The sequence below is a fragment of the Augochlora pura genome, chromosome 2, assembly GCF_028453695.1.
Source record: "Augochlora pura isolate Apur16 chromosome 2, APUR_v2.2.1, whole genome shotgun sequence".
Classification (NCBI taxonomy): Eukaryota; Metazoa; Arthropoda; class Insecta; order Hymenoptera; family Halictidae; genus Augochlora; species Augochlora pura.
Genome location: NC_135773.1, coordinates 5955108 through 5980282, shown reverse-complemented (window position 1 = coordinate 5980282; position 25175 = coordinate 5955108). Strand labels below are relative to the sequence as shown.

General features: G+C 42.9%; 1 protein-coding gene across 1 annotated transcript in view; it reads left to right on the top strand.

Moving 5' to 3' along the window:
* Positions 1 to 2597: 2597 nt before the first annotated feature.
* LOC144477587 (RNA polymerase II elongation factor Ell-like) overlaps positions 2598 to 25175 on the top strand; it is a 126318-nt gene continuing 103740 nt past the window's right edge. The window contains exon 1 of the mRNA XM_078195314.1: positions 2598 to 3464. Coding sequence (XP_078051440.1) covers positions 3333 to 3464 — 132 coding nt within the window. The 5' untranslated portion in view covers positions 2598 to 3332. The remainder of the gene's footprint in view (positions 3465 to 25175) is intronic.

Below are 25175 nucleotides of genomic sequence, written 5' to 3'. Positions count from 1 at the left end.
AATGGTAAGTCCATGTGCATAATAATAAAATTAATTTTCATTATAAATTTTCAATAATGTACGTATACACATATATTATTATTAGAAATTTCAGTTAATGGTACAAATAATGTATTTTTAGAAGAAATCACCTAAAATATACCCATACTCTATACATGTGAAGCTGGCTCACCATATTAATCAATATTAATTAAACATAGCTCAAAAAATTGCTTTTTAATTTTAAAATAATTTCTCTCCTTTTTTTACTATGAAGACAGTGTGAATTGAAGAAAGTATTGTTTCATCAGTAAATTGTTAACTAATCAGAGCAAAGAAAATTTCTTTATTAATCCTCTCTAACGGATCCAGCTATAACTTGAAGGTGTGCAGGAGTAAGACCCATTACTGTTGTTACGTTATCACGTTTCATGAGCGACGCGAACATAGGCACTTGTTTATATTACGACCACGCTACTAGACTATACGTTTCAATTTATGGCGGCAGGAGGGAAGTTTGAATGTATATACAAATTTATATCGCATATTTATATAGAGACATTGTATCGCCCGAGAGGAATAACTGAGAATATGTAAAGAGACAATGAGAGAGTTCCCACGAAGTTCATCGTCAAGCCTTCGCTTTCTTTAGCAAGACTAATCGAGGAATATAGACAATGTCACGTTGGCTCTCGTAAGATCCTCTACAATGTTGCACAAACTAAACGAGTCACAGTAACAAATCCGGACCGCTAAAGTGTTGCACGTCGAAAACCTTTAGTTAGGGACTTCTCGGAACTCTCCCTGACCTCTCTCTCTCTCTCACGCTGTCCTTGAACCGAGGTCTTCGCGCGCGGCATACCCCACTCCGTTCGTTTCGGCGGGCTTTTTGCCCCTGCGCGCTCGACCGTCGCGCACTCCCAGCCGCACGCGCACCGCCGAACCACCAATCACCACCAATCTGCAACCAGAAGATGAGCCATCCGACGAATCAGCATCCAGCTAGAGGACCCCAATTTTCCTATTGGACAAGGGAGGAAGAACCAGAAGGAACGCAGGAATAAAACTTGCTTTCCTCGGGAAAATACAGACAGACTTTATTCGACAGTCAAAGAAAGTAGATCATAGAGCTCTATCAATAAAGTACCAGTTTTTGCTTAAAATATTCAAAGTTGTACAACTCTCTACAACCTTTCACGAGCAGAGCGGTTCAGCGCTCCACGGGCAACCGAACCACATCAAATTCCCTACATCCAAACAATTCAGACCGTAACACAGTAATAGGTCCCACTCTTGCACACCTCCAGGCCGCAGCTTAATCCGTTAGCGAAGGTTAGTATACAAATTTTCTTTGCTCTGATTGGTAAGCCATTTACTAATAAGACAGTGCTGCCTTTATAGTCAAAGAGAAAAAGGGCAAACTCGAATGAGATCGTTCTCTTTCTACAGTATTTGCGCGGAACTGGATGCGCAATAAAATGGTAGTTGATGTGCGAGCCAGCTTAGGGAGCACGAAAGGTGTACAGGAGTAGTGCCCATTACTGTATCACACGTTCCTAGAATCAATGTTACCAAATCAATAAAATATACTAATGTCACCAGTTCTTACGTAGCCGTAGTAAGTTAATTTTAAGATCAAGTACATACTTCGGAAAAGTCTGTAGATTTTATGTAAAAGTTCTGGAAGCTGTTCCTTGTTGAATTAGCAAGACAGATTTACTTAAGTAACTACAACGAGTCTACGGTTTCTTCTGCCCATTTTCCTAGGCAAATGCAAGAAATGAATGACCCTAATAAAGCATTAATTCGTCAATGGTTCTTTCTTCCTATTGTAACTCGATGATGATTAGTGGTAAAGGCATGTTGATACGAGAGCACGTGAAATTATTTTCCATTCTCCTACTTCAGCAGTGAATTGTCAGCCAATCAGAGAAAAAAGATTTCTCTATCGAACCTCTCTAACAGATCAAGCTGCGCCTTGAATGTGCGCAGAAGTAGGACCTACGACTGTGCATATGATTTGTAGCTAAATTCACGCGGTTGTGCAACATCGTCTTTTAGATTCGTATGTCGTAATAATGTTCACGTTTATGATTCGTTCTCTTTTAGGAACATTTAAATGTATAAAATAATAGAAAATGTTTAACTAATATATATTCAAAGAAAAGAAAGACACAGTAAGAAAATTTTGCAGAAAAGGAATTAGAAATCTTTTCAGTAATGTCAGGTAATACAAAATATATATTTATAGCTACACGAAACAGTGAGCAAGTTACTAATAGTTCATAATCAGTTAATGGTTAAAAAATACTCAACTTACAAATTTACAACAAGAGAAAACAGAAAAGGAAATTGAAGAACTGCAATTACAACTGCATACAGTGACATACGTAGCTAGAAAATCTAATCAAGTAAATATGATTCATTGAAACCAGAATTTGCAGGCGTTTATTGTAGGAGATATAATATTTTTTAGCGTGTACGTATTATGAATAATATGAGTACGTACAATGAATTAATATTCTTAGGCTGTAAAAGAAATTGTATTGTAAAAATGAACATCCAGATGGCAGCAGTAGTACATAAGAAAGCGTACGGTACAGGAAAACAATGTCAGTCGATCGTTGACTGCGACCGCAGGAGGACAGTACGGTCGACAGTCGCACGCTATCTCATCGCGTCACGGGATTGGTCGACTCTTCTCCCGTAAGCCCCGCCTACCAGGTGGTCGTTCGAAAGTGTAGTTGTGTAGTTCCTTACGGCAAAACGACGGGCGCTGTGCTCTCTCCAATCGCGAGAAAAATCTGAAATGAAACGTGTCGGCGCGCTAATATGTGACGGTTGAGAGGAACCGAGGACCAGGAACGTGCGAGAGGGTGGTTTACGCGCGGGTGCTACCACTTTCGAAGCGTGACGAGAAGAACGAACCGCGTAAAGAAGTGACAAAGGTGGAGAGCGTGATTTTAAAAGAAAAGGAAAATATACGCCGAAGAAAAATCCGAGGAGACGCGTGTGTGCCAGAGCTGCGGGGCCAGTGTGAGAGAATCCTCTGTTTCGGGGGGGGGTTCTATGTCTTTTTCTCTCTTCTCTGTCTCTCTACCTTCTTTTTTTCTCTTCCCTTCTATATTTCTCTCCGTCTTTTTACACGTTTTGTTCCACGGGTGGAAATACCGTCGCGACAAGTGTTATCACGTCAACGTAGCATGAGCTGTTTCGTATCGCATGGTTAAAAAGTAAAGGTAACGGAAAGGAGAAAAAAGTGCTTCGTTTAACCAACAAGGACGTCGTCAGCTGTGTGCGCTTTTACGAGGGGGACGTGTGCGAGAGAGAACCCGCTGCTGAGAGACAGAGAAATGGCGGCGCTGGTGGCAGGTGTGCAGTATGGGTTGTCGTCGCATAGTAATTTTCACGAAAACAAGTCCCTGATCTTCGTGAAGCTCACCGACTCGGCGCAGCGTGCCATCGACGACTTCCTCAAGAATCGGGTAAGTGAATCCTAATGAAATTTTCAAACGTTTCGTCTTGCTCACTTTTCCTTATGTATAGGCTAGGTTCGTGAGTTTGTGGCTCGCCGCGTGTGTATAGGCGTGTACATACTCGCCTCTACACGTCGCCACGAAATGGTGAGCGCGCGCACGCGCGCTCCTTCTCGTGTGCGTGTCGGGCATCTCTGTGTGTGCGTACATGTGTCGTAATGTCGTGCCAAGGAAAGAGACACTCGATCGTCAACTTGCTCGCCATATTTCGCGTGGAATTTCGTTAGTCGCGTAGCCATCCATTCGAATTATTTCGACCGCACGCCTGAAACTACCACCGAACGTTATTATTCGCGATCGACGACATAAAACCGTTACGTCGTTGTCGAAACCAGCACGAAAATGATCGTAGATGGAACTCATACGGGCCACGTTGGCTCGTTAGCAGCTGGTTAGTGGCCGCACACTTTTTCTCCGTAGCCGCGGCGCGGCTAACAGAAAAATTGAACGCGTTTCAATCCGAAATGATCGCAAGTGCCCTTTTCGCGAACTTGACTCGCTCGACTGCATCGCTTCGGTGTATCCGTATGGTTTGACAACGACATTACGTAATAAGAGGACTGACAAGGCAGTTAGCTTGTTAGTTCGACTTACAGACCGCTCTCTGGAATCGAATCGAAAACGCCTGGCTTTCCCCCGTCCCGATACGAATAATTCGATAACCATGGTATAAATTCCTCTCAGGAACAGGCATACTTCTCGCATTCGTGTTCCATGGAAATACATGAATCATCCTCTTCTAGCTTTTAGAATCGTATATTTCTGTAGTCTGTTTCCCAAACTGCCAGCCAATCCTTTTCTTTCCATTATTTTCCGATGTAGTCGTTATTTAAAGATGTTTGGCGCAGTTCATCGCCATAAACCCTTCGAAGTCATACAGTGGTCGTGTTTCATCATCATCACACAGTGGCCCAGAAAGTTGTAATTTGTGGCCAATATTGGAAGTGTTTTTTTATATCGACTTGACACTAATACAAGTTTAACTTTGAAGATATAATTTGATCGTTTATTGTAAACTATTGAATAGAACTCAAAATACAATTCAGAGCCAAGCTTTTCTCAAACAAACTGTTGTTTTGTTAGAGAATTCAATTGTAGCATGTATATCGGTACCGTACTATCTGAAAAAAATGGGAAAACAGACTTTTAGAATTGTACTGTAGAATTTTAAATAGAAAATAATAGATTTAGAAATTTACATATTTTTATTAAAAATTTCAAACATCTGATTCTAAATAAGAACATCATCGTAAAATAAATGCTGGAATGATTAATTTTGACCACATATTATCGCTTTTTGGTATTGAGAAATGAGATGGTTGTAAACGCCGAATGAATTCCGGAGTAGATTGTTTCGAGAGCTATTTAAAATATTAAAAACACAGTCTCCGTACAATACTTTGAAAATCGTGTGCACGATTTCTGTTCAAAGACAATCTTCTGGTATTGCTCGGTAAGCACGGACTCGATAGCCGGACCGTGGCTTTGTCTAGAAAATCGACGCGATCCACGATCGTCGGATTCTTGCACCACCTGGTGTATCCTAACCTCTCGGACGAGATTCGAAAGTAGTCGTCGAAGGGGCGTGCCTTTCGTCAAAATATCGGCTCTAAAACCGACCGCGCAGCGCATGCAACGCTTCGCCGCCGCATGTGTCGTCCAGAAACGCGTGCACGAAACAATTTCGCATAAAAACGTGCAAACAAAAAGGCGAGCAGTCCCGCGAAAGAGAGAGAGAGAGAGAGAGAGAGAGAGCACGAAATCTCTCGGAGGAAGGGGAAAAAAAACGTGGAATATCTGCACACGAGTTTCGCATGGGTCACCGCTTATCGTCCACCTTTTTTCCCCTCTGGCCATGTCCGAGAACGTGCCCGCGACATCGGCTCGATTCGTGAAGTTTCAAAAATAACCGACGCCGCTTCGTCCAGTCCAGGAAATTTCACGACCGACCCGTGGTTGTCAAACTCGAAACTACGAAATTTCCCTTTCTATACGGCGAGCTTACCAAGCGATTCATTCATTGGCCGCACGGCCTTGTTATCTTGTTATCCGCGCGGATTTTAATGCTTCCAAAAATAATAATCTCAAACTGCTGTACGTATATCGGTTCTGAGCTCTCATTAAAACGGTAATAAAAATCCGACAAGATTTCATAACTGTCGCAAGGTATATCACGTTGTAAAATAATTTTTGCGCTATCGTAACATGCACTGATTGTAAGCACATCAAATGGAAATACTTCAGATCATAAAAACTATCTTGATTACCCATCAGAGGGTTAAAATGCTTTCGAGTGCTGAGAGTTACCAAACCAGACTATAATTTTATAAATTAACACGCTATTACAGTCCTCCAATTATTCGTGCCGTTGAATGTCATTGCAACACTAGAAACCTAAACAAGAAACGCAGGAAAATTGCATCCAAGTTTCACCGTGCTAGATTTTGCTGAGAAAACACGTGACATTTTTTGCGAAGGTTATGATTGCGCAACGACGTATATTTAGCCCTATTTATATGAACGTAATGCTCGCAGCGATCAATTACACACGTTTCGATTAGTTAAGAATAATCGTCTGGTAGGCTCGTCGGAATCAATGAAAACCGTTCCACGGGAAACGCACGGAGTTTGTGAAAATTTACGGAAAACGTGAAGGATGTGGGGCAAAATGCCTATGAAAATACAAATATAGCAGCGAGAGACTCGATACGGATTCGCTTGCGCCGAGAGAATCTTGCGGCGAACGATTCTAGCGAACCGGTGGCTCCGATTATAAAATTACATAATCCCGGTGACTCGGCCGAAAGAAATTGGCATAGATACGCGTTCCTCTTCGGGGGTTGCAGCAAGGATAGAGATAGGACAGACCTTTATTGAGATAATCTTTTAATCGACGTAAACGACACATTATCTAATTTTACAATTAGAATAACCTTCCGCTCATGATTCGTCGCGTAGAGACAACAATGTCGCCTGTTCCCGGGTACAACGTCCATCCTAACGGTGTGTCCATTTGTAAGCAACACGTTGACCTACCAGAAATCAGCTGTTTGCAGTTAGTTCGTTGTCGAAACACCGCGGGTTGCTCCGCCTTTATTTCGTCGAGTAAGTGAACGAACGGCCAGCTCGAGAAAATGGTCGCGGTGCATTTCGTTCGGATTCGGCGACAACCGAGCCGTTAATCGAGTCAAGGTTTTGCCTGGTAAGCGCGAACGGCTAAACAACACCCGTCGCTGCGTGGAATCTTCGAAATTGCGCACGGAATGCAGCAAAGCGTTTTATTCGTTCCGCGCCGGGAAGCAGAGTTGCATTATGCCTCGACGTCTTGCTCTTGCAATTTTGTCCGTGATCGAGAGGGTGGGGGAACGTAATAGCGAGCAAAGGTTGCGCGTGAAAATAATTCGATGACAGATAATTAACCTCAACACTCTTTAATTAACCGATCGATCGGCGACCGTCCAAAAGATTCGGGAAACGACGTCGCGGCGGCAAGCATTGTCTAAGACAGGTTTTTCACCGGCGAATGCGTCAGGACATCCTCAACCTGCAATTCGTTCTCGGAAAACGAAACCGCGATTACCACTATTGTAGGAAATCTGGCTCGTAGGCGGTGATCATGGGCAATTCATTGTTCGAGTTAATTGCGTGGGCGAGATGAATCAATTGTTTCAACGAAAGATGGGATACACGGTTCGGACGAACAGGGACATTAGGCGAGAGAGTTATACTAGGATGCAGATATTGTCGATCCTCTTACGACACGAGCATTGGGAACGCGGTTCGCTGCGATACACTGTGAGAATTGCTTCAGTCCTTTTTGGACACGATATTCTAATAACACGCTTTTTTTATGGCGTAGCTCGTGTTGTTGGCGGTAGAAACGTTTCCCGTCGTGTTACCGTATTTATTGTCATAACAGGTCGTTCACCTCGTTGATGTAGCAATGTGTAGCTTGTCCTTTCTGGAAACTAATTCAGTAGACGGTTCTTCTTTCACGATGGACACACATAAACGTGTATTTACAGTTGGAACGCGGGACCGAGCAACATTTGACCCAAGCTAAATTAGAGTACCTCAGGTAAAAGGTTTTGGCGTCACAAATATCCCGGCACCTATGACGAACTGTTTATTCTCGCCTAACGTGAGTCGCGAATTTTTTGATCGCCGGTATTTAACACGTGTTCGTATGCATGTCGAAAATTCGGCATTTGTATATTACAGAAAGTAATTGATTCTTGTTCTTTTAATTCCAAATAAATGGAATTCTAATTTTTACCAGAGATAATATTAACCACAGATAGTATAATATTAACCATCACTGTAACATATACGATTTTTAACAAGTTACGTTGTATTTTCATATATAGACCATATCATTTCTAAAGATAGTGTCAAATAATACCTGCAGTTTCTGAATGGCGGTGCAAAAAATTACCGAATGAACATGTGCTAAACATTCGTGTAAATATAGGTATACAATTATTGCAATCGAGAACGTTCTAATTATTGTAACTATTTCGAAAATGGAACAAGTGGTTAATAGTTCGATGAATTTTAAAAGGAAATAAAAAATTCACCCGAAGGCTGTGCTCGTCGCCGCTTCGGTAGAATACAATAAAAATTTAAAGCACGTATAAAACATTTTTCTAGCGTTACACTAAAACCGTATTGAAACTGTATTTTGCTGGTACGTCGTCCCTCGTGGAAGAACAATATAATGGAAGGGATCGAGGTTGTAAAATCGGGTAGAATTTGTTTTGGTAATGTAGATCCACGATTACGATAGGGGTGGGCAAAAGGACCCTTGTGATTCCCCGTGATACCTTCAAAACATCGTATTCTGGAATTTTCATTGGCAGGCATATCCGTAGAGCGGTCGGTTTAATTAAAAATCATTGTACTCAGACCGTCGGGGATTTCCTGTGAATGTAAACAATGCATAAATAGTTCGTCTGTATCCATTAAACAGTTCGAACAATTCTAGTACTCTATTCAATGGAAGAAATTGTGACCGACCGTCGTAATCCCTCATATACCTTCTGATCCAATAGGACTCCGATAACGGAAAAACCTTTATATGGTACAATTGTAACGACCGTAATATTTGAAGCTCAGTTATTTTAAATATCTTCTAAAAATGCTTCTTTGCGAAACCTTAACGCAGAAAGTTATAATTTACCATAAGAAACAGCAGTTTAACTTATTTGCATTCGAAAAATTCTAGTAACATTATTACAATGAAACTGAATTTTAATACTTGGTTAAGAAATTCTCTCACCCCTACGTGGCACTCACGCGTCACTCACGTGTCAATTGACCTAGAAATGTAGAATGACGCATCATGAAGGTGTTGCTAAATATTACCAAAGGAAAATTAGAAATGAACACTCGATTCTACGCGCGTGGTTTAAAAGTAGTGATACATTTAATTTTTGAAATAGGCGATAATTCGAGACATTCAGCGTTTAAGCTAAGGCGAGGGAAACTTCGAGCTCGCCGAGCAGGAAAAGTTGTTTAAGCGTCCGACGTTTGCGACGAATTCGTCACAGCCAGATAAGACAGAGACGTACCTGTCTGTCGCACTTGTTCGCATACAGACGTCCATGACGATGGAGTCTTGAGATTCAAGGTCGGCATCGTCGTTAACACACGGCCCCTGGCCTGAATTACTTGATGGACGCAAAACTGCGCCGCCACGGCATCCCTCGGCCCTCTCTCCCCATTTTTTTTCACCGTCCCAGCCCATTGCGTGTTTTCCCCGTTTGCATTCGATACAATGCCTTCGGCGCATAAGCGCGCGACACTGCGCTCCGCAAGTATTGTGCAACTGCGCCGGGGACAAGGAGATTCGAATGCGCTCGCACGTACGCGCGGGGACGCGACCGTTTCGTCGCCGATCCGCGGACGAATCTCTCCTCCATGTTCGAGTTAGCACCTTCTAGCTCCGAATCGTCTCCCAGCTTGCCGGGGTTACTGTCTCTCAAAGTTTAGGGCTGTTCAAACTTCGCTGTACAGTAGTCGGAGCTAAAAGGTGGTTGGGGATTTTTTACACAAGTGGAATTTGGAAGAAGGTCGAGGTCTTCTCGCTGTTCTATAATTATTCGAATTTGAAAAGAAAATCGAGCTCTGCAGACTATTCTATAATACTTGGAACTTCGTAGAGGGTTTAGGATAATAAAATAATGAACTTACAAAGAGTAATTAACCGACGTGGAAAATCACAGATAGTGTTTACATTGTGACGCTAGTTTCACCGTCATTGGCTCCGCGTTTATCCTGTCAGTGGTAGTCATTGAGTACGATTGGCAGGTAAACATGGTGTCGGCAGCGGTGAAACGAGTGCCGGTGTAAACATTCGCAATGACATAGTCGGTAATTTGATACCAACCGAAAACTTCCTTGGTCTCTAGACTGTTTTACGATAACTAGATATACACGGAACAACCGCATTTATTTCACGTCTACGTTCACCGCAATGCTTACAAATTGACTGCAGCGGAATAGAACTTTATGTTGACCGACAAAGAGGAAATAACATTCATATTCAATAAGGTGTATTCGAAACTTTCCATTGTAAAACCGGCTCGTCATTATACAGGTAGGGGTTGGCGCACAATACTTGTTCCACGGCAATCCATTGTAGCCATACTCGGTCTCGTTCAATCCTTCTGCATATATTTTCTTCGACATCTTTTTTAAATCTAGTTCCACGGGATCAATACTGAATTCAATATGGATAGGTAACGATTAGGGGAAGGGTGAAAGTTCTTGCGTCGACTAGACGAGTCCCTCAAGTTAAGTAGAGTAATAACGGACTTTATTCTTGTCAATATGTAGGTCTTCTTATTTTACGATCTTACCTGTAAATGCATCAATTGTAAGCAGAAATATTCGACTTTAAATGTACCTGGGCATAGTATAATTTGCAATTAGAAATGATAATTCTACACAAAAATGTACATGATTTTTACTTGAACAATGGGGCAAGGAGAGTTACTCAAATTAATCGTCTCGACTCGGAATAATTAATTTTTTCAAATAAAACACGGAACAATAGAATTAATATATTATATATCACATTAATAATATTTAGTAGTATTTATTAAATAAATATAGATAAACAAGGAAAGCCCTTTTGCTACAAAAAGTTTAAAAAGATTTCTTAGCAATGCAAAGACAGAAAAGAAGGAACGGAAAGACGAAGATACCAACAATCATGAATATAAATAAAATGATAGTGAAAGGAGAAAGTCAATAATTCGTAACGATAAAATAAGGACAGTATAGCTGCAGACCTAACAAAACTCGTCAATCTTTGAGGTGTCGTAATTATCAACGGGGTCATTCCACTGCAAGGATTTAATTAAAGAAATTTGTTATCGAATCGCGTGGGGAGAAAGAAAATGATTACAGAAGAGTTCACGGTCGCTAAACATCTTGGGAGAGCGGCGAGACTATTCTCCCGAGGACGGAGAGAAGGAACACGGGTTAAGTAACGTACGCGTTCCTTTTAAAAAGCAACGAGAGATTCACACAGAGAGGCCTTCCGGGGCCTCGACTCTCCCAGAGGCCAGTTCGGCCCCGGGTACGTGGCATAGCCCATAGCCCCGTAAGAAAAGAGGCGTGGGGCCCCCTTCGAGTAGCACAGCTGTTCCTCGAAACTTGAATAACGATCCGGGGGAACGGGCCGTGGCCGGCGACGGTTGAAAATTTTACAAACCGAGAATGTGTATCCCATTCGAGCACGATTCGAGTTAAGCTCGTGCCGGAATGGCGGTCTCTAGCCGCCGATGGCGAGGAGCTATCGGAGGCGGCAATTTCGTTGACTTAACCGGCACGGCGTGCTGCACCGTTAGGAAACCGTGTCTTTAGGCTCTAGGTAGTCGAAGAAAGTGGTCTAAACGTCAAATATTTGCTCGGCCAAGGGAAGAGTGTGCACGCGGCGCGGTAACTAGACTGCCGTCTTTTATGCGCCCAACTGCACCTTTCTATTTCTTTTCGTCGCTATTATTTCGGTACTCGTCTTCTACCATTTTTTGTACTGAAAATAATTTCGACCTTTCTTGTTTCGAGTAAACATTCTTCGATCATGCACCCGTTCTTATAACATTTTTTCTATAGAATTTTATTCGAAATATATCACGAATACAATTTATATTTAAATAATGCTCGGCTCGGCATTTAGAACGTCTATATTATTATCTATTTTCCTCGCTGCATTAATTGGAGGGTTAAAAGTGATCTGATAAAATTTTAATTACTTACGGTGCTCCGTAATAAGACAGCGGAGTCTAACGAATGCAAATGGAATACATGGTTTATAAATTCGTTTTATGAATTGAGAGAGACGCGGTTGCCGACAGCACGGGCTCGCTGCAATTTACCCGGTATCATAAAGGAAACACCCGTTGCCTTTTACGGGTCAAATAACAATCGATACGATCATGGCTGATAAGAGGTCCCGCCGTCTCTTCAAACATATGGCTCGTAAAACATGTTGCAGCCACACGCGGGGCGCCCGTGGCATCATTATTCAGGGAAAGGTACAGCCCGAATACTCGTTAAACGATAATACCGTTTCGCCGGTAGATCCCTGATTTGCTTTGTTCACCGTCTATCAACCTGCCTTGATTCCTCCACGGCTTCTTATTGGCGTCTGGAGATACAGGCCCGAGAGAGGCCCGGTAACAACGTTCCTGTATTTTTAACGAGCGGAACATTTAGAAAGCGCCGGGTTTCGTCCATTACGAAGCCACCGCGATCAAAAGGCGTACCACCTTTCGGGGCAAGATTTCAAGATCTCGGCCTCCCGCTATTTTTGAGCCGCAATTATTGTAACTCCAATTTTGAGCGGCAGGTTTTTCGCATGCCCGCGACCTTCGCTTGACGTCCGAAATAGAAATCGTTCTTTCCGTAAAACGAGTTTCTCCTTCTCTCGTTGATTTGCGCCGTTCCGAGTGCTTTAACCCCTGCTCGTAAATCAACGTATTATTATTATTTTTACGGAATATGATATACACAATAACCCGGTTAGAAAGCATGTAGAATAAATTGTTATATTTGTTATTAATCTATTTTGCTATTAAACCTCTACCTTGCGAAGTCTAACGCGCGATTAAACTACAAAATATATGACACTGGTTCAATTGTACGCAAATTTACTTATTCGCGATGCTATTTTCCATTGAATATTTAGATTGATCGTTGTCTTTTCAAATGTAAAATTTATTCGGACTTTGGACAACACGGTCTATTGCATTCGTTTGCAGCGTTAATCGTGTTTTCGTGGAAAGCGATTCGAGATGTATTCGGTATCAATTTTGATCAGCCCCGCTCGCAATTCTTCGACTCCTCTGTTCCCGGGCGATCCATTCCCGCGTGTCCCTCTGTTTGACGAGCCATTATCAGGCCGATTAGATAATGAGATCCAGGAGCGTCGTATGTATATAAAGCGTGAAACCTAATGATCCCGGGCGTAAAACGCGTTCCGGAAATGTAATTACGGACCGTCGGTGTCGCTCCAACGCGCGGACTCGCATTTCTTTGTAATCGCGGCGCAACGCTGGTTCTCTCGTTACACGTCCTGTGCTCGGGTTCGGGCGACGTGTAACGAGGGTGTTAACGCGTTTAAAGCGTACCTGTTCAAACCTGTCTGTTATTTACAAATTAACGGAACCTTAAATCGTCCCCGCGCGTCTCCATCTCGATCACCGTCGATTGGTATCCACTCTTCCTAAATAAAATCGATGTTTCATGACCGATTTCAAGCATGTATAAAATAGTTTATTATAATATAATAATAACAATCATTTTGTTCATATATATATAGGGTGTACAACCCCTTATTAAGGAATTATAAGTAAAATAATAAGATACAATGAATGAGAAGATAAAATACAGAAAATATAAATAATATAAAATTATGAGACACACCAGTAGTTGCGAAAGAAAAAATAAAATACAGAAGAAAGTTTTACTTATTTTTGTTGTGAATATTTAAAGTATAATTCTTAGTGAAGATTTAAACGATTCGAATCACAGAATTGAATTCTACTGCTTATAATTAGGCAAACTTTTATTCAGCTATTTTCATCGTCCTCGAAAGTATTTTTGGTAAAGCTATTAAAAATTTCAGCCGATTTCGTATAAATAACTCGTGGGTTCGCCGTTTAGAGACATTATCGAGTGAAACGCGATCCCGAATATTATGCGAATCCTAAATCTCGGATAATACGGCAGCAGTTAATCATGTTTTCCGGGGATTACCCGTGCTTATTACAAATCATCGAGCCGGAATACACGGGGTTTATCCGCAGCGCCATAAATAATGTACGGTGAAAGTGGCCGGTGAAATACAGCGGAGGAAGCGCAAATTTTGGGAGGCAAACCGCCGCTGACGGGTTCGAAAGTGGCCAACGAACGGAACAGATGTCACGTTTTCGTACCTTCGTCGAAATAAATCGCACCGGGTGACCTGGTCAGAGTTTCGTCTCCTTGTTCTTGGTCCCCGTCGGCGTCGATTCACCTCTGTCGAATCCGTTAGGTGGTTCCCTTTGTCCCCGGTTATTAATCGGTCGCGATACGCTTCGACGAGACGCGCGACGGCGTTCGATTCTTCTCGAAGCGGAGGAGCTTTCACGAGATCTATCCGGCGATGTAAATTCGCGAAAGAAACGTGTGTCGACGGTCACGCGTTTCGATTCGAGCGGACTAAATTTATGTGCACTCAAAATGAAATAACACGTGGAAAACAGTGGTTGCGTCACGCGATCACGTAATTCGATGAGATTAATGTATGGAAATCCGAGCGGAATTAAGTCAATTCGGTGACAAAGGAATAAAAAAAACACAGGTTAACGTAAAAAGTCTGTCTGCAATTTTACGAAAGTTTCAGTGAAAGATTATAATTTGTTTAAATTATTTTGGCTATGTCTAATAAATGATTATATTAGAAGCTAGGATTTGTTCGCTTTCTATGTTGTAATCGTACTGTTTTCATTCTTATTATGATACCGTTATTATTATGCTAAATAAATTAACTAAATAATTACTCCCTGCTGTGATATTAATTTAAAAGCAGCGAACATTTTGCCTTCGTTGCATCGAGCTCTCCTGTACATTTAACCGAATAGCTTATTACACAATAAAGTGAAAAGCTGTGATTCAAGTGCCGAAGGTAAAAACGTACGAACTGTAGAAATTACTGAGGTTAACAGATGCGCAGGTAGAACGATCTGCATAGTAGCCAGTTTACGAGCATTTTAGTTCTCGTACAAAATCAGTGGATGCAAACGAAACTTCGAATATTACTCGCCCGACACGAGTAATTTGCGAACGGTTGTTCCGATGCTGTTATAATAATAAATCTGATGCTCCATTAAAGGGGCGCAGCTCGGTGTTTCTCGAATAAAATAGGCGCTTAGGTAACTCTTTTAATGAGCCTATTCTATTCCGCTTCCAGCCGACGGAATTCTGCATGATATTTAATTATTCCCCGGAAACGTGGAAGAAAGCGCGGAGGATTGCGCGCTGGCAGACTTCGTACAGGTTTTCGCGCAGCAAAAATCGCTGTTATTCTATCGTTAATAGAAAGCGAACTTCCATGTGGTTTTGTGGTCGGAGTTGTAATATCGTTGGAAAAGGAATCTCGAAACGACAAGCGAAAAAGGAACGCGCTGTCAGAGCTCGATTTCTGTATGGAAACGAGCAGAACGGTGATCCGGCGAGATCGCGTTAATGCTTGTCGCGTTATTAGAAAACGATTTCGCGAGATAGAACGAGCAGGAGGCAGGTCGATGCTTCCGCTGCTGCAGTTTTTGGCAACGACCGGATATGATGGTCTCTCGCGTACGGAGAAACGATTTTTTTTCGGCGCAGCGACGCGCCGCGTTTTCACTGCGATGAATTTCGATGAGAGCGGAGAAATCGGGGGTTCGATGCCACGAGAGCGAAATTCGCGCGGCACACGGCGCAGCCGAATTGAAGAACATCGTACAGAGATCGCAATAACTCTCGGCGATTTCCAAATATCGATATCTATTCGCGGAACGGCTAATTAAAATCTTGTAAATTTTGGAAACTCCTCGTCATCGTCTGACTCGGTTTATACTGTATCCTTGTTCTCAGATTTATTTATGTCGATTCGCAGATTATGAAAACTTTTTGATCGAGTTCAGGTTCCTTTCTTCATTCGTAAGCATTATGCCCTGGCCATTTTTGGACAAATGTATAGTGGTCTTTTCGAAATCGTTTTTCGACGTATGGATTTCTCTAAAAATAGATGTCATTCACTGTAGCAGCTTGTTTTCTCCACTTAACCATTTCTCCCATTCTCTCTTGACTTTTGCCATTTTTATAAGGATGACTAACCAGCTTACGACCATCTGCCGTAGCTTACGTTAAAATAATTTCATTAGCTTTAACAGAACTCGAGTGAAACGGGCGCTTTTGCCCGGAAGACAACATTCGCGTTCTCTCGTCGCTCCTTTTATTCGGCGAATGCGCGCCGTTTCGACGGGGAAACTTGCTTACGGAATTGTTAGCTTTCCAGTGTTTGTTCGGAGACGCGAAACGCTGATGAAACAGAGCGGGCGAATTCCGCGCGGAATTCGCGGAAAGATCCAATAATCGAAATGAAAGCCGCGAACTTCGAGCCGGTCGGATAAGTGTACAGAGATACGGTAACAGATTTCACCGACGGGAATTCGATAGAGACGTTTGGAAAAATATGAAATAAGTTGGCGGAAGGTTTCCGGATACTTCCGTTCCGTTTCGTCTCTCGTTTCAGCGGCTCGGCTTTTATTCCGTTCGCAAGCCATGCGCGAAAAACGGGGGGCGTCAATTTCTATCGGCGGGCTGGTCGCGGTTCAATGCGTTTTCCTTGTTTCGCGTCGAGACGTCTCCGAACCAGTTCGGAAAAATTACGCGAGCCCCGCGTTACACGTTTTTTTACTCCGTGTTTTTCCCCCAACGGTTCGCTATCAAAAGTGGCACGGCGGCAAGAGCGCGAAATAAATTTTCACGAACCTCTCGCACGCTTGCGATAATTGAGCCATTACCTTTCTGCGCGATGAGCTTCGGAACTGTTTTCTTCGCCGGCGTTCCTTTGGTTGAATTATTGCAACGCTGCGAACACACCGTTGTCTCACGTTTCCGTATAAAAAGGATCTTATTCACGTTGCGCTTTGAATTGTATATAAAAATACAATTTGTACTGTTATCTCAGGAATAAATCATAAAATTCATTTTCGAATATTTTTACAAATGTCTCAATTGCTGACATGTTCTTCGTTTTATAAAAAACCGTGTCTTCAGTGTCGCATTCGTTACATAAAACGTGGACGATAATACAACTTTGGAGGCACGGTACGACATAATTAACTTCGTATATTATAATTAGACTTTTATTTATACGTACCTTTACGCGAGATAACATTGTCCTGCATCAATTGCGAGAAATAGTATGCGCTATTTTAACCCATTCAATTTGCCGATGAATGTAGAAAATCCACAGTCTGTAATGGATAATCTAGAACATAACGGTTCGAGAAAAGTAGCGGGCACAAGCTCGGCAAATATTATTCCAAGCGTGCGTTAATAGGAGATAAAAATGGTCGCCGCAGACGAGAAGTATTTTTTTCGAACGGAGTTCGCATTACGCTCGATTACCGTTTTCATCGGTGCACCGGGCAAACATTACGCTGTCCGCGCCCCGGCATCGTCGAATAAATTCAGACGAAGGGATTAAATTATCCTCGGAATGCGTCTATTTACACGCGGGACACGGTACCATTGTATCAGTCGCAGCTCCCGAGACTATAAATTCCCGGTAGTCGCCGGTAAAAGCGTCGTGAAAAAGGTGCAAGCGCCGCGCGGCGAAGAATGCAGCCGCGGAACTTCTTCCCGTGGAAAAGGTACGCGCGCGTTCGGCTTTTATATCCCCGGACGATTTTCTTGAAAAGCTTTTTCTTATTACCTCCGCCGCGAACGGTATGTTTTTAACATGAGTGTTGACTGAAACGAAACGTCGCGCTTTTAACTCCGGATAAATAAACTTTCGTCGTGATGGCGATCGTGGCATTCGAATATTGCGATATCAAATTGTCCTGGTGAATGTCAAAGACTTATCGCCGAATATAATTTTTAAATTTTATCATATCTCTTTGTAAGGTAAAATATTTTGTATAATCATTGCTTGAAGAAGTAAATTTATTAAGGAATTCTTCGCGGAAAAATTTGAACAATTTTGGTAACTATTGTAATTCATTTTCGGAAAAAGAAACACCCATGTTCATTATAATTCTACGCGTACTGGTTACAGTAAATATCGATACATTTTTCGACGTTACGATATTTTTACAAAAACGTGTTTCTTAGATATTCAGATGAGAGAATCTAAACTCGCCGGGTTGCATGTTTTTCGGTTTTCGGATTAATTCAGTTCGTTCACGGTTAATATTCGACGCTGGTAAGACGAACTTGTTCAGAAACGAACAACGCGGTCGTCGGTGCCACTCGAAAACGTGAGTTTAATTAGGGCCTGATTAAACAGACCGGGGTGGTTAAAAATATGTCGCGCGCGAGTCGCTCCACGAGCCGTCTCCGATCCCCACGAATTTCCAAGCGAGAGTGGATCAAGTAGAACCAATTAAGGGCACACCAGGCCGCGTAACAAGGTCTTCAATCAACGCAACCCGTTTCCGGTCGAATCGTTATTTCCGATTCGGTTCGGTTCGTCGGGCTTTCATTTTCCGCCTTTCGTCGGTTTTCTTCTTGACGTCGCGTCGGTCCGATTCCCGCGATTCCAGGCCAATGATTATTCTACACGCTCAGGTGGATCGGTCAGGCATCGTCGACACGTACCGAGGGTCAGTCGACAAGTAAGCTTCCCCCTCCTCTCGCGTTTCTTTCGAAAGAGATACTCATCGTTACTATCCGTTAGCCGTGTGTAGAAGCAGCAATATGCCTGCTAAGAGTGTTGCGGGTTTCAACTAGATTGCATCAGCGGATCGGTTATTGCAGCTTCGTAAACATAGGGCCTTGTAGAACAACTGCGAATCAGTTGATTTTCATAGACGATCAGTGCATAAAGAACGAAACTGTTCGAAGTCGCAAAATAATCGTCGACCGATGTAAAGCTGTAACCAATTAGCTGTTGCAACTTCTTCGAAAATTGTGCAAGTTGCTGTAATCATTAGTTCGCGGACTTTTATGGAAAATAAATGTTGTCGGCCACTTATTGCAAGCTCCAGGAACTGCATGTCCATTGATTTCTCTTCTGAGTTAGCTAAAATGAATTCTACAGCATTTTTAAGTCTTACAATATCCGAATTATGTAATATCCATCTATATTATTCATTATATATAATTATATATATATATGTAATTCTATTATTGTGTATTCGTTGGACCGTGTCCTTGCTTGCGCCATCGTTCGCTACCACCTCCACACCGTTCGTGAAAACGTAGCGCGTGCTCGCACGAAATTCGAGATCGTCGGCGGCGACCATGCGCTTCCTTCCGCCCTATTATCTCCGTTCTCGCCTGCTTTTCACCGGTCGCCTCCATCTGGCGAGGTTTGATGGGATCGTAACGCGATTGAAACTCCATCGAGGAAGCGTCCTTGCAGCTGCGCCGAACAGGGAACGCGCCGCGAGATTACCGAGTCCTCGAGGCCACGAGACGCGAATTTCCGTGTAATGGAAACCGATATAATGGCTTCCGGGAGCGGTTCAACGTGGACGGCGGTCGCGATTGTTGAGATTCGCTCCGTACAACTAACAAGGAATGTTCGCAAACCCGGACACTGATTTTCACGTGCCGAACGGTGCAGCGGAACGATCACGAACAGCAAAGAAACGCGCGTGGATTTCTTTTTTTTTACCGCGAGATTTGCAAAACTGTGCAGATAAAGGCGTCAATTGTCAGCACGTATGGAAATTGGCGAGGTTTGCGAACGTATCTTATCTAACAGAGCGTTTAAAGTATATTAGAGCACACTGTCGATTCCGACACAGTTTATTTCGCGTATAATCTATAGTATAATGCACCGATAAGTCCGAAATAGAGTCGCGTATCCTGTGTAGCGTTTAAACGGAAGTGGATCGTCATAAATTTTCATTTTCTTGCTTAAGGAAAGAAAGCAAATGTATGTTGTGGAAACGATAAAGGTATGGTAAATATGTAGATCAATTCGTTATTGTTCAAGAAAATATCGAAAAATATCGTCGTTTTTATGCGAGTAATCGCTGTGCCGAGATTCGAGAGTACCGTGCTTAAAATAGGGCAAAATTGCGGAGACGCTGGAAAGATAAAAGTGGAACGTGGCGGCGTAAATTCATCACCTGGCAACGGAGCGGAGAAGAAACGGGGCGCGCTGACTATAGGAGAAGGGATCTCCGAACGAAATCGATAGCACCGTCAATTAGGCCAAACTGTCCAGCGTGCCCGAGATTTAGGCTCGCCGGACCATATGGTCAGCTCCGACTCCCTTCCGGGTTACACGCGCGCGCGGAGGAAGCCGCCGCGGCGGTCGAACAGGATAGAACGGATAATTTGCTAAGGATATGGTAGCTATGCCAATAAGCGAAAGTGCCGTGGGGATACCGGCGGAGGAGAGAGAGAGAGAGGGGGGGGGGGGGCAGAAACGGAAATCAGGCGAATCGATTGTAGGAAGCGTGGAGGACGGCCGATCGAAAGCCGCGATCCACGGGAGAGTTATGTCGGTTGGATGTCTCTCGATCGGCTGAAAAAAAAAAGTCGGGTGAAGGGAGAATGTCATTAATACCGCGATAGGCCGCGTCGTTCGTGTGCGTCTCGCGCGCGGGTTCATTCGGCGAGCAAATGCTTTCTCCGAGGAAGGCCTGCGAGAACGTCCTTTCTCTCTAAGGACGTCGGCCGCTGGGAGGAGAGACCGTCTCAAGGCCGTTCGCGCAGGAACACTCTAGATCGTCGATCGAACTCGCAGGATCGACGATAACGAATATCAACGAATCGAGAAAACTAGCATCCTGACCCGGAAAGTTTAATAAAGATACGCAATAATTCGCCGTCTTTGCGTTTTTGCAGAGCCGAAAAGATTAGCTGCATAATTGCTAGGTAATCGATTGATTTTATCATTTACAGTTGCTCTAGCCTTTACGAGTGCTCATTTTCTAGCCGTTTTGAATTATCCGATTGCGATCGTGTAAGTAATGTTGCAACAATCTTATATTATAATCTATAATTCGCTACAACATTCATTCGGTATAGGATATACTGATTGATATTATTACCAAACCAGGTAGAGCCAACTCGGAAAATGATTTGAAGCGAAGGTCTTATGAAAGGAAAGAGGACTTCGCTTGATTGCTGCGACAGTGGTTAATAAACCATGCAGCAATTTCTGCACAGATTTCGTAATTACGTGAGACCATGTAAGGTCAGAACACTGTGCTTTAACTGAGTGAATCGCGTCGTAAATGCAACTGCAACCGTGGAAATAATAATGTCGCGTAACAACGCCGACTTTATGAGAATCGAACAGCAGAGTTAATTAGAAATATGAAAAAGATAAGATTGCAGCTGCCTATAAATAATGTTGAGATTTATTTCCATAAGATCCGAAAGTGATCTGAGCTCCTGTGGAGTTAAATAATTTCACGTGTAGACGATAAAGGAAAGATTTTCTAAATAGAGAAACAGAAAAACTAAAGCGACGATCCGGATGAAGGACGTCGTCGAAATTTCGATGCATGAGAAACGGTCGAGCGGTTCGGAGAAAGATGATCGTTTCAAGTTGAAAATGTTCCGCCGCGTCCTGCGACTCCGTCATTACACCTCGGGCGAGTCGAGTCACCGTTGTTAATGATCCCGAATGAGAATCTTCGTATAAATTGCTCGATGCATCGCGCGGATCTTCGCGCACGTATCATGCGAACGCAACTGATTGTAAATCAGAGAGATAAAAATGTTTAACGAAGCAGGCCGCGGTTCTTTTTTAATATCCGATTCCTGTTTTTATCCACCAGTCTTTAAAACAGACGAATTTGCATAGAACTCTACGATTTATCATGCTCGCGTTCAGCGTTCGCGCCCGGATCTCAGTCGTTGGCATTCGTTAGCGATAAAACTTCTCGCTTTCTTTTTGACGGTGCCCTCGTCGCGCCGATCGTAAAATCAAAATGACGGGAACAACGGAAACCCGCTCGCAGCGGCTTCGAAACCGTGCAAGAAATAATCGACGGTAATTTTAACGATCCCTTTTACGTGTTCCAATTTGATCTAATTGCAACGCTGCTTACGGGTTCTATGCAATTCCGTCGCGACCGTGTAAAAGGAGCAGCAATTATTGCGTCAAAGTAATAGATGAAATGGAAAAAGGCGGCGGCGGCGGCGGGTTTCTCCCTTTCGATAAACTCCGCGGGGTCGGCGAGAGCGACGACAAAGGGGGGGGAGGTGGACGGGAGGCTAGAAATCACAGAGAGGATCCAAACAGAGACGCGTCCATCGGCCGGCTCGGCGTGACGATTAACACGGTCAATTAGCACGCGTTTGAACGCGACGTTATTTATCGAGCTATCATTATCGGGTAAAGCGATGGTCGTTAGACTCTCCCTCCTCGGTTGCTCGGTCTTCATCATAAGAAACATAATTATCGAGCCGTTTTCATGTAACACTAGCTAGCTGGAGTTACGTGGCTCGAGCGCAAGCCGCCGGTAATTGCCGAGCCGCTCCCGCTGCAACGAGGAAGGAGTTGTTTAAAAAGGGATTCGGTGGCTAATCGTTGCCTGGGATATTCTCTCTCTCTCTCTCTCTCTCTCTCTCTGTTCTTCTGTTCTCTACGAGCCGATTCGCGCCGGAGATTTCCCCGTTAGAAACGCACGCGGTGGAATAGTTTCGCCACCCATCCTCCTCCATTTATTTATCGTGGCTAACAGTTTGAAACCTGGCCATTGACGGCGCGAGGATGTCGGCAGCAATATTGATTAGGTTTTAATGCTCGGTCTGCACGTGGTACGACCGAAAGCGTTTAATCTATAATATTTATGAAACGTTTGATCTTCCGCGATTTTTATAAGGTTCATAATTAGGCTGCGGGTTTTATCCATTTGCGGCAATGGTGCTGCGATTAGAAACAGCAGGAAGTTTAAGAGACTAAAAAGATTAGTTTCGTTCTATCATAATGACTAATGAAAGAAACTCTGTAAAGTCTCTGAAAGAGTCTCTGTAAAGAGACTAATTGTCTCTAATTGTTTGTAATAAATGCAGACGGTTTTAACTTAGCATAAAGATCCGGAGACCATTTATAATGCGAATGCGACGCGTGTACAAGTAAAAGAGTTAATAATCGTCTCGATTACGAAACGAAAACGTTCGGTCGCTGAATCGCCGCGATATTTTAATAAGAATAAATTCGTTTCATATTTCGATGCTATTTAATATCCAAATATTTTCGGCAGCAATTATAGCTGTGCATCGCGCGGAGAGACGCGGATGCATCCAGTAATTAAAGGATCTTGGCGGAGTACATGACAAGAGAATTTTTTGTTGATTATCCCTCGTTCATCTTGGGAGCATTCTTGGCGAGATCGCGGTAATGATGTGTCAGTGTATCGGGCCGTAACCGTGGACGCTGGTATTTCCCGGTGAGCTAATTGACGGTGTCTTTTCGATAGGTTTTTAATTAGCGGCCGGCGGATGTTTGCAACGAGATCGTGTTTTTTTTTTCTGTTGCCGACTCGTGCGCAGAGAATCGGATTTAGAATGAATTGATTTAGTCTATCGATCGTTAAATCTGTATAAAATGATAATTTCATTAAATCGCATCGCGGATGGTATTCTCGCGGATACCGAAGCTCACGGTCTGGATAATTACGGGTTTTGTAACTATTAATGGTTACCTGGGGTCGTACAGTGCCAATTAACACATCGCCGGCCGGAAACGAGAAATCACGGTCTCGATGCGCGTTCATGATTTCCTAATTATTTTTTCAGATAACGGTAATTTGTTTGCTTTCTAATATTATCGACCTTGTTTCTACGGTCGATATTCTCGGTTCGGCTTCCGAGTTCGTAGGGTAATTGAGTGGCGGAGTCAATTGCCGTGATAGTTTCTTTCTGTTTTCGAATTTCTGCTTTCGTAACGGACCGAATAGTTCGTTAAGTAAGAACTATCCGAGTAACTGTATCGAACGTGTCCCGTGATCGCGAACGAGTCAAATTACTTCGCCGGTTAAAGGAGGTTTAATTGAAACATAATTCTTTCTTGTCACCCGGGAATGCAGTTTTACGGATCGACACAGTTCCCAATTACATCTTCATCCAATGGAATGACTCATAATCCTTATCTGTTACGAGATGACACATTGTTAGCACTTCGGCTGCCGTATCGGTCGTAGATTGGCATATTTAGGTAAAGCGCCCTTTGTTAGGATCTGTGAGGCGTATAAGTAGGTTCTGAAAATAATTTCTGTAATCAAATTCGTGTTCTCTACTCTTGTACTATGTACTGTTTTATTATATACAGAATTTTGTAGAAAAATTTGTACATTTAAATCTCTAGTTTATAGTTTATCGTACGAAGATAGCTAAATTAATTTTATACATGCTACTGTTAACATTCATTATTTAGCAAAAAGCGTCACGCTGCTGTGAAATTTGACAGGAATTAATAAATGAAATATTTCGTCTTTTAATTTATATATTTAACATGATTACCTTACAATATGAGAAGAGAATAATAAGTATAAAGAAATTCCACTTTAACATACACTATAGTGTACAGGGTTAACGAAGAAAATAAGCAACGAATCTAATGCCATAGCGAACGCGTTAAATCGTGCAAAAATGACAGGCAAAGTGTTAATTCAACGTACACATTTGTCGCGGTGTTACACCGAAGTTTCAGAGGCCGGTAACGAATGGAACAGTGCGGTCGGATGCGATCGAGTTAAAGGGATTTCATACCCCTGTGCGTCGCGATTATGGCGAGGATGCCAATTTCCGAAAAAGTGATTAAAGAGGCAACGTCGTTGGGCTCTCCCGAACCCCAGACGCGGTAATACAATTTCACGCGTAACCCCGGATTAGTATCGACTCTGCATTGCCTTTGGTGATTTATTTAGGAGACGCAGCAGCCCCTTGCCACCGTCGCGCGTACGGACTCCTCCTATTCAGATTATCGATCACCTCGTTCTACCTCTAATTGCTTGAATGAACATGTCGGAGCACATAATATCCTTGCTATCTATAAATACCTAATATTCGAGTGTAAAAAAAAACGATGAATTTTAAATTTTAGATCGAAGAAGTCGAGTTTAGTACACAAATAATATCGAAATAAACTCTGTGAAAGGAAGAAAGAAACTTGTATTTGTTTCTCGCTGAAAGTCTACAGTCCACTGCTTAATTTGGTGCCTATCGCGTCGGAATTGTTCTTGAATAAAACAAACCGCCAGAAGATTGAGCGATTATCGCCATTAAAGAAAGGCAACGTTGTACAAGTTTGTCCGACGCATGGAGCAAGTTTCTGTGTCCCTCTGTGCCACGCATCGAAAAGAATTCCGATGGGTGGCTTCCTCATTCGCAGCTTCGTTTCTTGCGATCGGACGCGGAACACCGAGCAGCCCCGATCAATCTTCGCTCCTTCCGGCTTTCGATGGAAACGGGACGGGCACGCTC